The sequence below is a fragment of the Leptinotarsa decemlineata genome, unplaced genomic scaffold (assembly GCF_025532065.1).
Source record: "Leptinotarsa decemlineata unplaced genomic scaffold, Ldec_3_MD MMD2_tig00000008_RagTag_RagTag, whole genome shotgun sequence".
Taxonomy (NCBI): Eukaryota; Metazoa; Arthropoda; class Insecta; order Coleoptera; family Chrysomelidae; genus Leptinotarsa; species Leptinotarsa decemlineata.
Genome location: NW_027412537.1, coordinates 15,335,424 through 15,348,673, shown reverse-complemented (window position 1 = coordinate 15,348,673; position 13,250 = coordinate 15,335,424). Strand labels below are relative to the sequence as shown.

Here is a 13,250-nt window from a genome sequence, read left to right as displayed (position 1 = left end):
AATAAATACAAATAAGAGTGGTAGACAACATAGAAAGTTGAATTTCTCTTTTCTTCATTATGATTTCCTACCACGTAGTAACGGCTACATCCATCAATTTATTTTATCGAATATTTATTATTACATCGTCATAGTACAATTTCCTTTTCAATTTTTTGATATTCTTCGAAATAACAATTCCATTCGAAAAAAACGAAAAACAGCATTATTGGTTTTCCCCGTACAACTCGAGAAGGGCGAGAGTCCCCGTAAATTTTCTTCGATCATCGTATGGTTGCCGATGACAGTTACCATTTTTCCCATTTAATCGTCTTCGTATCTGTTACGGTGTAGAATTGCCACATGATGCAAAAAATGGCCTGTGTAGCAGAAATAACACAAGGCCCAAAATTGAACCCTGTGGAACACCTATGTTGATATCTGCTAATGTAGAATTCGTAACCCTCAACTCATTGCGCTGTTCCAACACTAACAATCTTCCCTCTCTTTCAGATAACCATCGTAGGCGACTAAAGCCGCCGATGCCGACCTCGCGACCAGCAGTTCACGCCTAGCACCCGAAGCTACACGGAGTCGGCTCTTCTTCACGGCGAAGAAGACGTGCGAGCACCGTCGTGTGACCCGGAGACGAACCGGAGGACGCATCCAAGACGAGGAAGAAGAAAAAAGTGCACACTTATGACCTTTCGGTGTAATAATAGTCGTGATAGTGCAAAGTGGGATGGTGAATGTTAAAAACGCTGATTGGATTATGGTTAAGAGCTTCTTCTGTAGTTGATCGGTGAGTACCTCGTTGTTAATTTTTTGATAATCTTCATATTTGAGGGTATAGCACGGCGTCTATGCCTGAAATTTGGGACAGTGTTACCAAGGATAGGTTTTGTGCCCTGTTTAATCAGCTGTTTGCGGTGACAGTTTCAAAACTTGACTGTCATCTGTTCTCATTTGAAGTGAATCGAGGATCAAGCGAAGAGCTTTGAAGCCCCCAAACAAATTTATAAATCATGTTTTTCAATGGACTCAAAAGTTCGACATAATTTATTATAGTCTTTCACAATCGATTATTTGATGTTTAACTTACCACTCTGTGAATATAATCTCATACAGGGTGGGCCATCAACAACTTGACATGGAGGTTTTGGGTACTACTTGCAAATCCTAAAAAACTCTCAGACAGGTCGATTTTCATTGGGAGGAAGACAGTTTTTTTTCCCCATTTACAGCGTCGTCACTTCAACCCCGGAGCAGAGGGGTGAATAACCCTTGGAATTTTAATATGGAACTGGGGGCGAGTCGCACATCGTTTGAAATATCTTCGGATTCTCTAAACAACGGTTTACATTTTTTTAAATTTGGAAGAACAATATTGAATTCAGAGTTGAAGTTACGTACTTTATTCTCATGTTAGCATATGCCCAAAATGGGTACCTCCAGCTTCCATGCAATGATAGAGATTCTGCTGGAAACGTTCTCGAACATTGTGGAGCATGTCTGGAGTGTTTTGGCGACATTCATTTGTGATTCGTTGCCGTTAATCTTCGAGTGATGCAGCAGGAGTATATGACCCCACAGATGGAAATCTAACGGCGAAAGGTCTGGTGATCGTGGTGGCCATTCGATAGTGCCCCGCCTCCCAATCCAGTGATCCATAAAAGTCTGATTTGAATAATGCCGAACAGTCAGAGCATAGTGCGGAGGAGCCCCATCTTGTTGAAATATTAACAGATCCTCCCGATAATTGTGGTCATTTTCAATAATATCAGTGAGAAGGGGATTAATAGTATCTTCCAGAAGCTCCAGATACATTTATCCGGTTAAATTGCCTTCTACAAACAATGGGCCAACAATAAGGTCACCAAAAATTCCAGCCCATACATTTAATTTTTGTGTACGTTGAGTATGCACTTCATGAAAAATGTGAGGATTTGAATCAGCCCCATGGCGACAATTATGGCGATTAACTGTGCAATTCAGAAAAAAAGAACATATATCACTGAAGCAAATGTTAAAAACAAAATTTGTTCACCCCTCTGCTCCGGGGTTGAAGTGACGGCGCTATAAATGGGGAAAAAAACTGCCCCCCTCCCAATAAAAATCGACCTGTCTGAGCGTTTTTTCGGATTTGCATGTTAAGTTTTCGATGGCCCACCCTGTATATTTAAAAAAATGAATGGTATTCACCTGTTTAGCGTTGGAGCCCGCCGAACACGCCTACTCATTCAAAAACAAAGTGAAAAATGCCGTACGCTCAGGTTAACATAACCTTGAAGATTTCATTAACATACTAAAGACCGATTGAATTGCTTTTGAGATTCTATTTACAACAATGTGTGTTGATAATTATTATAATTTATTGTGACTCCGTCTCAAACATATCATTGTTCAATTTTTCAATCGAAGTAGCTTCCCACTTATTAAAAAACTATAGAGTAGTTTTAAGTTTCCCTTGAAATAAAAATTTAAATACAATGAAATAGGTTTGCAAAACTTTTTTTCCCGACTGCTATATTTGTGTTTCCTCTAAATAATTGAGACGAAACTTAGTCTTTACAATATTAATAGAATGTTAATAATAACAATATTAATAATAATGGTTTTTATTCGTCAAACAAAAACAAACATGAGAAAATGGTCTGTTTTTAAACCTGACCTCTGACAACCAGCATAGAAATATTGAAAACATATACGCAACCTGTATGTGGGCATAGGAAAAAATAGAACACAAACAAATATACGGTGCGGTCCATATGTATGGAATAAATTAATTTTTAGCGTTATTATGTACTTGTGAAAAAAACCTGGAATAGGTCGATTTTTATTCTTAAATTGACAATTTACAGTATGAAAATATTACCCCCCCTCCAGCACCCCTTCTGAATTATAAGTACCCGCTCGAAAATTTCAAATAGCAAAGGGGGTCGTGTGGCACCTTGTTGGAAAGGGTTTTCAGTCCTCTGTTCAGCAATATAAAGTTTTTTGAAATTGGTGCAATCATAACTGATGAAATTAATGTTTACAATAAAATTAAATGTTCAAAATGACCACCATTATTCACTTCTTGACAATAACTTGATCTATTAAACAGACCATCCCTGTAACACGCTCCTTACTAACCTTGAATCCTGGAAAAAATCTTTGAAGATACTAAAATATTAGACAAAAAGCCAAATAAACAATTTATCTGAATCTAGTAGGCTGCTGTCATTTAGGTATTTAAAGTTACTAAAAGACGTCAGTATTAAATTTAAGTATGGCTTGTTTGTGAAATTTGTAATAATAAATAACGTGGTCAACACGTGTCGCAGTCTACAGTTAACAAAATTGAAAAAAAGTTTCGTGAAACTGGACATGTAAAAAATATTGGAAAACCAGGTAGAAATGTTAAATTTACTGATGAAAAAAAGTTAGATGTACTTCTAGAGATTGAGGAAAATCCGCATAAGACAACTAGAGAACTTGCCGCCGATAATGATATAAGTAAATCATCTATTTTGAGAGTTTTGCATAAAGAAAAATACCATCCTTACAAAGTTCAGTTGGTTCAGGAGTTAAATGAGTTAAATTCTGTGAATTGATGATGGACAGAATACACGCAGATTTGCAGTTCATAAAGAAAATAGTGTTTTCTGATGAAGCGACGTTTCATTTAAACGAAACAGTTAACAGACATAACTGTAGATATTGGAGCAGAGAAAATCCTCACTGGATGTGTGCGACTCACACTCAATATCCTAAAAAAGTTAACGTTTGGGCTGGTATCAATAACAATAAAATTATTGGCCCTTATTTTTTTGAGGGCACTGTTAATGGTGAGGTTTATCTGGATTTTTTAATAAACTTTTTAGTGCCTACATTACAAATACATTTTCCTGAGATAAATCGAACTATTGGCCGTTTTCACACTAGCCGACACGACCCCGACCCGACACCGACCCGACACCTACCCGATTTGATGCCGACCTGATAAAATCGGATGTGCTTTCACATCAGACAGACAGTCGGTGGCAGTAATTCGACGTAGCAGCTCTGTGTTTTATAAACGTGAAAAAATGGCTGACAGACGTTTGTATTTGTTATATTTGTTGCATTTAAGATCTAAGAGGCGGAAATACATGAGGAAGTATTGGGTCCACCCGATCATTAAAGTTCGGTATGTAGAAGGCGCATTCTACACTCTATTTGAGAAATTAGCTTCGGAGGAAAAAAAGTTTTTTAATTTTTTCCGAATGAGTAATGCTACATTTGATTACTTAGTTGTGAACTTGCGTGATTCTATCAAGAAAGAAGACACCAAATTCCGAATGGCAATACCACCTGAAGAAATGTTGTCAGTAACATTAAGGTAAGTGGATTGTAAATATTAGTTCAACATCTTATTTGATGAAAACTTAATTTATGCTTTCAGATTACAAAAATTCCCAAAAAAAGTTACCTATACTTATTACATTGCTACAATGGTACTGTATTTCTTAATCTATGGTAATATCAATATTTGAGTATCAGCTTAGGTTTAAGGCCAAGCAGAACTTCCCATTTCATCATTTCGGAGGTAGACGGAATTACCAGATGAAACAAAGTCGTGGGTGCTTGGATAGTTAAAAGTGGAAAGAGCAGCTGAGCTTGGACGTGATCGTTTGTCTTTTATAGATTTAATAGCCCCCAGAAATTCCATATGAAGATCAAGTAATTCAGATTCGTTAAAGTCACGTATGTATGGCTTAAACGAGAGCAGCATTAACTCGTGATCAGTAGGTACATGTGCAGGCTTTTTAATTTCAGATAGAATTTCTTGCTCAATGAAGTCAGGTTCCCGTCTTTTCAAGTTTTTTCCAGGAGGTCTATTTACTTTCTTCTTTTGGTTAATAGATACGTTAGCACATATTACTTGTGAATCATTTGGAAGAATCGCATGATCATTTACCTCGGTTTCTGAGGGAGATAGAGGTTGAATTTGTGTATCACTTTCATCTTCTGGTTGCACAGCCTGAGTCAAGTTGTTTATGGTGTCATCTTTTTGGATTGATTTCAGTAGGTATTGCAAGTGTTCGGCGTACATATAACTCTTTTTTGCAGCTTGTCCACTTTTTGTCTTTTGAGAACGTATGAAAGCATCCCTTATGTTTTCCCATTTCTTCATTATGACATCGCCTGAAACAAGAATCATTTTGTAGTGTTATGCTTATCAAACAACTGTTTTGTTTTTCAAGCTGCGGGTAACAACTAGTTCTGTAATAATTTACCGTATTTATACCTGTATTATAGTTACATTTATTGTTACAGGTATCTGGCATCAGGAAACACATTGACAGATTTGCATTACACATTTAGGATTGGCATTTCTACATTAAGCAATATAATTAATATTGTATGCAGTAAAATATGGGACATATTTTGTGGCGAATACCTAAAAGAAATGAAACGGCAAGACTGGGAAGAAGTCGCAGACGAGTTTAAAAGAAAAGCAAATTTTCCAATGTGCCTAGGCGCGATAGACGGCAAGCACATTCGGATACAAAATTTTCCTCATGCTGGATCAGTGCATTTTAACTATAAAAAGTTTTATTCCATAGTACTGTTAGCTATTGTAGATGCTAACTACAAGTTTGTCTATGTTGATATCGGTGCATATGGTAAGGATTGTGACTCTTCCATTCTACAATGTACAGAATTTTGGAGAAAGTTAAGTCTTGGAGAACTAGACATTCCTCCGTCGAAGGGTCTTCCCCCAAAAGATATAAAAGTGCCACATGTTTTTCTTGGTGACAGTGCGTTTGCTATTCACGAACACATCTTGAAGGAGTTTTCAAGTAATAATATGAGTGTTAAGCAACGTGTTTTCAATTACAGACTACACCGAGCTCGCAGGTATGTTGAGTGTGCATTTGGCATCCTCAGCAACAAATGGAGGATCTTCCATAGACCTTTAAATGTTTCTAAACAGTTTTCCAAAAATATTGTCAAAGCTTGTGTGGTTTTACACAATATAGTTCGGTCGAGAGACGTGGGAGGACATGATGACGAAATGATAGTTCCAGGAACTCAATTCCAAAACCTAACCAGGAAGACGAAGGAAACAGGAAAAACCGGGAGAGGTGTTCGCACAACTTTTGCCAACTATTTTGTGAGTGATGAAGGCAAGTTACCTTGGCAGTTATCAAAAATCTAAGGCTATTATGAACTAATAGGATTCTTAACCAACAATGTACATAATGTACTAAACTAAAAAGGTACATTAAAAATTGTACGTACTTACCGACTTTTTTCTTTTCTTCCGTATTTAATGTGTCATATCCATCTTCTAGGTATTCAAATATTTCCTTCCAGCTCCTTTGACGAAGAATTTTATTTTTGTTTCCCTCATCACTTTTATCCCATAAACAAGGCTTTGATTCGACTAATTCAATCAGAGTTACTATGTCATACTTAAATACACTCATTTTAAAAACACTTCAGAACGAAGAACGAACAAACAACTAACAACCGGTGGCTAAATTATCGGGCCGATAGTAGTGGGGCAGGTGGTGCCCGCCGACATGGCGGCACCGATACCGACCCGACGCCGACATTTCGTCTAGTCTGAAAGCGCTCCCTTGTATTAAATGCTATGTTTACTCCAGTGTTGTCGGGCCGATGTCGGGCCGATATCGTGTCGGTGGTGTGTCGGCTAGTGTGAAAACGGCCATTTACTACCAACAATACGGAGCTCCACCGCATTTTGCACGTACAGTTAGAAATTATTTAAACGAGGTTTTTCCCAATAGGTGGATTGGAAGACGTGGCACGATCGAATGGCCGGCTAGATCCCCCGATTTGACTCCTCTCGATTACTTCTTATGGGGTTATTTGAAATCTGAAGTATATTTTAATAGACCAAACAGAATTGCTGATTTAAAAGTTAGGATAACGGAAGAAATTAACAAAATAACCGCCGAGGTCATACAAAATGTTGTACGAGAATTCCAAAATCGCCTCGGTTATTGTCAAAAAGTTGATGGTGGTCATTTTGAAAATTTACTTTAATTGTAAAGTACATTGAAAAATACATTCTAAATATTATGTGGCATTATTATCTTCATTCTACGTAAAGTTTTGTGATACCTAAAGACATTATCAAAATTTCACATCCTAAAAATCGATTTTCTCAATTATGATAGCATCAAACTAAAAAAACTTCAAATTGCTGAACAGAGGACTGAAATCCCTTTCCAACAAGGTGCCACACGACCCCCTTTGCTATTTAAAATTTTCGAGGGGGTGCTTATAACTCAAAAGGGGTGCTGGAGGGCGATAATATTTTCATACTGTAAATTGTCAATTTAAGAATAAAAATCGACCTGTTTCAGGTTTTTTTCACATAGTACATAATAACGCAAAAAATGAATTTATTCCATACATATGGACCGCAGTGTATGTGTAAAATAAATGAAATACGGGCATACGTGTCAATATATGCAAACACATATACCTGAGCATACTTATAAAAAAAATACAACGTACTCGCAATATTTGGAAATAAAAAAACACTGCATCAGAAACGTAATTGATCAGTGGCTTAGACTTCAACCTATGATGTGATGTGTGAAAGTCACATTCTGGACAATGGCTAGGACAGATCTTTAGCAATATTACCTTATCAGTAGTTTTGTACTAAATTCAACAAATTATCTAAATGAACAATTCGTTAAGGCCAGTCATCCCTTGTCTGCACAGAAGGATCATGGACTACTCTCTTGGCTAATACCCATAATTAAAAATAAAATTCTGCAGAGTATCTATCATACCTGGAACAAAGCTGAAGCGAATGACAAGAAACATATTTGTCATCGCCCCCTCTACCTGTAGACGAGGACACTGCACTGACGAGAGGCCAAATAGTCCGAAACTGGTCTGCAAGTGTGCCCGTTACAATAATTGAAAATTTATTGCGGCAGTCGTGTTGCTAATAGCATATGCAGGAGTAACTTCATTGAAGAATTCTGCACTGACACCTGACATATATAATCCTACGCCCTTCGTAACATTAGCCAGGGGAGTAGTTATTTTCTAATAGATGCCAGTCCATGAAATTACTGTGTAGTTAAGGAAAGACTGGCCAGAACGAATCGTTCATTGTGATAACTCATCTAAAAGCTCTTGATAAATAATTATTTGTTTGAAACCTATTTTTCCGTTAACCAGCTGTTGCACCCCTACGAACGACAACCCTCAGAAGTCGAAACTTGTGCGAGCTAAGGACTAACGAGGTCTTACCTTTTAACGTGTGATTCCAAGAGCAAACTTTAAATTGTATTTCCTATTATTGATTTAAGAAATGTTCAAAATAATTTCCATTCTTTTCAAGACAATAATAAAGTCGATTTTCAAACTCTTGACGTACACTGGCAAATGTGTCTATGTAAATAGCTCGGCACTCTTGGATCAATCTTTCCTTCAGTTGGTCTAATGAGTCAAGTTGCGTCTTAAAAACAACGGATTTCAGGTTGCCCCAAAAAAATAAATCAAGAGGAGATAGGTCCGTGGGTCTGGGAGGCCATTCAATGGGACTTCTTTCTTAAATCCATTGATTAGCAGAATTATTATCTAACCATTGTCTAACTGGGACTTCATAATGAGATGGTGCCCCTTCCTGTTGAAAATGTAATAGATTTTCTTCTAAAGATAAATTGTCGGTTATGTCTCTCTGATTCTCTCATTCATGAACACTCCAGTAACGGACAGTTTTGTTTATTTGCATGATTTACACGATTAAAAAAATATTCAAAGTAGTCGACAACCCGTCGAGAAGGATAACCACAAAAAATAGAACGTGAACATTCCAAAAACCAGTTTTATCATCTAGTTCGTGACATCTGCGTGTCTTAATAATTTTCTGTTACATATTTTTCTCGCACCTATATTTCGAAACAATCAAACTACGTCGATACATCAACCTACACGATCGAATCCTTTCTCATAGAAATATTTCAATAGACAACTATTGCGAAAGGAATTCGTTACGAAAAACCTGCTATAATTAATAAACACTTGCAACATTCGATTGTAAATGAGAGTTCTATATTCAGTTGATCAAAACACAGCGACGGATGATCTATCAACAATAAATGTAATTCACCAAATCTCAATACGCCAGAAATTACTTAATATTAATTATAATGATATCCTTTACCTCATTTTGAACAATAAAAGTAGAAATCACATTAGGATCATTGTAGGTCCTCATTGATTCATTATGTTTTGTAACATTTCGCTAGTGGTGTCTAATAAGCTAATTTCTGGTCTTTTTACCGTGATCTGCAGGTTTTTATACCTGACGTTTCGTCTACTACTGCGATAGAAATTCTGACATGTCAGTTGTAAGAATCTCATTGTTTTTGTAACAGTCGAATATTATTTTTCTCAATGATTTTATTAGATGAACATCTAAAGGTTTTGGTAATCCTGTATCACATCATAAGGTTTGTTTTTGACTATTGTAAGTAATTATAACTGCGCCAATATCGAATTTCAACACTCAAATCGGCATCAGTTGCTGAGCTGAACACGACGGCGATAACCATCCCCGCATTCACGATTTCTATTCGTCACCGTAACATGACTTCAAATTTAATTTTATGACACTTCAGCCAATTATAAATCTCGATTAGTAAAAATTATTCAATACGAACCGCCAAGTACAGTCCACGTGGACTAGTTGTGAATGCTTCTCCGCTTAGTCGTATCGTGTCCTTCATCGGAACCATCGTTTTGAAGACTCAGAACCATCGTGTTGAAGACTCGGAACCATCGTGTTGAAGGCTCGGAACACTTCATCGAAAATATGTGAGGTTAGGTCCTAGAGACATATTTTTGAGCTTTGATGTGATCTCGTTATACATTGACACGGCATTCTTTGAAGTAAGTTCAGGAATATTCAAATGATATCAGAAGGCTCAGTTAAATCAAATGTCTCGTTTTTAGAAAACCCTCTTTCATGAAGGAAAACTATTTTCAAGAAGACTTTGGAAAACTGTACGGTATATCTTTATATCAATAAGAAAGAAAAAATGGTTTGGGGGAATTCTGTATATTCCATAAGAGAAGAACAATTGAACTACGACAATCCTCAATCTTTGAATACCCAACAAGTGATAAAAATCAACGCTTCTAATAGCCACCATTGAAAATCAAACAAGAAGAATGCAAATTTACAAATAACCATCAATCTAGAAGACCATAAATCTTACCAGAATAATTAACCGACACCATAAACGTAAAGAACTCGCCAAGACCGTCGGTTAGACCATGTCACTGACTCCATAAGTTGTATGTACATAGCTTTCAGAAACGATTAGAACATACCATGGCTAGTTTGGACAAAAAATAAAAAAAACAGTTTGAGATTGTTCGACAAATGCTTCTCACCTTCGCAAGAGGAATCCTTATTCTATCTGCCGTTGCTTCCGGTTGCGTAAATCTGAATACGCTGTTTACAATTTATCTCCTTTGTTCACTGAAAACTGAAAACAGTTTACTGTTCAAAGGTACTTTAGGAGACAGCAAATGACTCACAGTTGACCACACAGAATAATTTCTCCACTTACTGCATTAACACGAATTCACTACACGACTTCCTCGATGTTGATGAGCTCTCGCCCCACTCCGCCAGTTGATACACTGCGCATCCAATATTCACAGACACAGTAAGATTTTCCAAGCTGTATGTTGTCTAAGTCAGTCAATTTGCTCTTGAGTCTCTCTGATGCATTTATTGTTTTATTTTCAGCGTTAGTTGTTATGACAAATATTCGCGTAATTATTAAATTCATTGGAAGATCCAAGGTTGTTAGGGTTAGGGTAAGTCATATTGGCCGAAGTCCAGACATGTTTTTTTAGAGTTGACGAAAGACTAAAACTTAGTCGGATCTTCATTGTTTGGATGACGGCAGCGCGAGCAGTGTCTACGTTTGATTTGACTATGTAAGGTTTTATAATTCGTTTGAAATGCATTTTTTTCTTAATAAGTTCAGAAATAGTTCTCACCATGAAGGATGTTTGCGAATTTTTTGTTCAAAACAGAAACATGATCTGAAAAAACATTGTATAAAATTCAGAATGAGCATCTTCAACTTCATCAAATTCTTCAATAGGTGACCAATCTGTATTTCGCATTCAGGAGTTGATTTCGCATTTAGGAGATGCAGAAAAACTACTGAGCACAACAATGACATGCCGTGTTTCTTCATCCCGCAAAAACAAACTAGAAAAACCATTCAAAAAATTTCCCATTGAGTAATTCTTCAGAAGTACTTGTGGCGAAACTGTGACAATTGTGAAACAGCATATATACTTAACACGTTATTAGCAGAAATGCTGATTTCTTCGGTATGTTCCATATCTTTAATTTTCACATAATTATATATTTTCCCACGGATGTTACAGTTTGGCGTTCCGCTGCAATTGCCGAACAATTTGAATTGTTATCCAATACGATTTGCAATATCGAATCCCAGATTATTACCTACTAAATGTAATAGTGTTAGAAAACTTCATGCTATTATTCTTTCTTGGTCAATTAATTTTATGAAGACGTAAAAGTTGATACTACAGTGATAGTAGTATAGATCATCTCCTGATGCCTCTTTAGAGCTCATTACTATTTGATATCATCAAGCGATCAATTTTTTGCTAATTTTCCTCTACAAATTCAAATTGAACCAAAGCGTTGTGATGCCTAGTAAAAGCCATGTATGTTAATATACATCCTAACTTCGGAAACAGACAGATTTCTTTAACTCATAATTTTTTCTAACGCCGGTTCTGTGTCTCATACAATGTAACATCATGGCAAGACCGAGAGACTGTTTGTATAAACAGAATTCATCGACGCGTTTTAAAAAGACGCAAAGTCAGATATATTTGTCACATAGCTGAAAACCGCCCAGGATGTAGGTAAAGGGCACATCAATATCCCAGCATTGAAATCATGAGTTTGGTCAGTTTAGCGAAATAGGTTTTTTGATGATCTCGGCCGCACGTGGACGACGGTTACGAGGGACGGTTAGAGAAACGAAAACCATTGATGCTGTGCTTGAACTGATATTGCACGTTCGTCATGTGAACTATCGTGAGATTGAGACAACCGTAAGCATTAGTGGGACCAGCATACATGCAATATTGCATAAAAATTTGACTGTCAAAAAAATTTGTTCGAGTTGGATCCCACACAATTTGTCAATCGCTCAAAAAGAAGCTCGTGTCGATTGGAAGGAAATGCTCAAAAAATACGATCGCGGTGCTTTTTGATTGGCAGCACTTGAACTGCTTTTTTTTAAATTTGAATCACTGATAAAAGAGCCAGCTTTTACCAGCTGTACATCAGTTTCCGCCATTTTGGTTGTTTATTGTTGTCCCACCATGGGGACAAGCAACGGAATGTAGTCGTGTATTCATTAATCAATAGAGAATTATACGACTGATTTTCAATCTAGATTATCGAAAATCGTGTAGATCAATCTTTAAAGAAAATAAAATACTTACTGTACTGGGAATTTATTTATTGAAAATATTAGTATACGTTCATAACAACATTAAAAACATCAAGAAAAACTCGGATATTCACAGTTATTCGAGAAGAAATCACAATAACATACAGGTAATAAAATAAATGAACTGAATTGTATAATATAAATTATAATAAATATTTATTGAGATATGGAGCTAAAAAACACATGACATCAAAGTGGACAAAACTTCTTAATCAACCAGTAACTGCAAAAGCTAAACACTTTATTACCCGTATACATAAATCGTCCCATTATTAAAGTCGAACAAGAACAGGTGGAAGATCATACAGACAGAGACCACTGAACTACATAATATATATCAAAAGTACTACTAGCAGTAGCGGTACTAATCGCAGATAAGGCATCGTCTAACGGCAAATGGAGTCGCTATGGAAGACGCGTGACGGAAATTTATTCCTTTCAATCCGCGAATTACATCATATCGACCGACAAATTGGGAACCATTAAACCGGAATAGCCGTGCCACTTTGATCAATTAGAGAAAACGGTTCATCTACCTCAAAAATTGGCGTAATGTCATTAAATTCATTTGACGATTTGTAAATAAATATCGCTTGGGTCGCTTGAAGTTCCTCCGAGAAGGAAAAAAGTGAAGTATCATGTAACAGAATTGGTTGTCGCCACAATGTTATGCTTCACTGGTAGAAATATTTTCTGCAAGATTAGTGGAATGAACGATTTGCTCAA

At 36.6% G+C, this 13,250-nt stretch overlaps 3 protein-coding genes across 3 annotated transcripts in view; 1 reads left to right on the top strand and 2 right to left on the bottom strand.

Moving 5' to 3' along the window:
* Rab3GAP1 (RAB3 GTPase activating protein subunit 1) overlaps positions 1-13,250 on the bottom strand; it is a 92,839-nt gene that overhangs the window by 50,894 nt on the left and 28,695 nt on the right. The window lies entirely within an intron of this gene.
* The window catches only part of haf (leucine-rich repeat and fibronectin type-III domain-containing protein hattifattener), a 79,693-nt gene that overhangs the window by 43,165 nt on the left and 23,278 nt on the right, over positions 1-13,250 (top strand). The window contains exon 2 of the mRNA XM_074171139.1: positions 493-781. The gene's annotated coding sequence lies outside the window, so the exon portion shown is untranslated. The remainder of the gene's footprint in view (positions 1-492; positions 782-13,250) is intronic.
* LOC141480742 (uncharacterized) lies at positions 4,374-6,686 on the bottom strand. The gene is made up of 2 exons (XM_074171140.1): positions 6,254-6,686; positions 4,374-5,148 (listed from the first exon to the last, which is right to left on the bottom strand). Exons 1-2 carry the CDS (start codon positions 6,435-6,437, stop codon positions 4,511-4,513), a joined length of 822 nt encoding a protein of 273 aa, XP_074027241.1. The 5' UTR covers positions 6,438-6,686; the 3' UTR covers positions 4,374-4,510.

Excerpts from the sequence above, each read along its gene's own strand:
- LOC141480742 (XM_074171140.1), bottom strand. The coding sequence starts at position 6,437 with ATGAGTGTATTTAAGTATGACATAGTAACTCTGATTGAATTAGTCGAA. Across the intron at positions 5,149-6,253 it reads GGAAGAAAAGAAAAAAGTCG|GCGATGTCATAATGAAGAAA; the intron begins GTAAGTACGTAC and ends TTCTTGTTTCAG.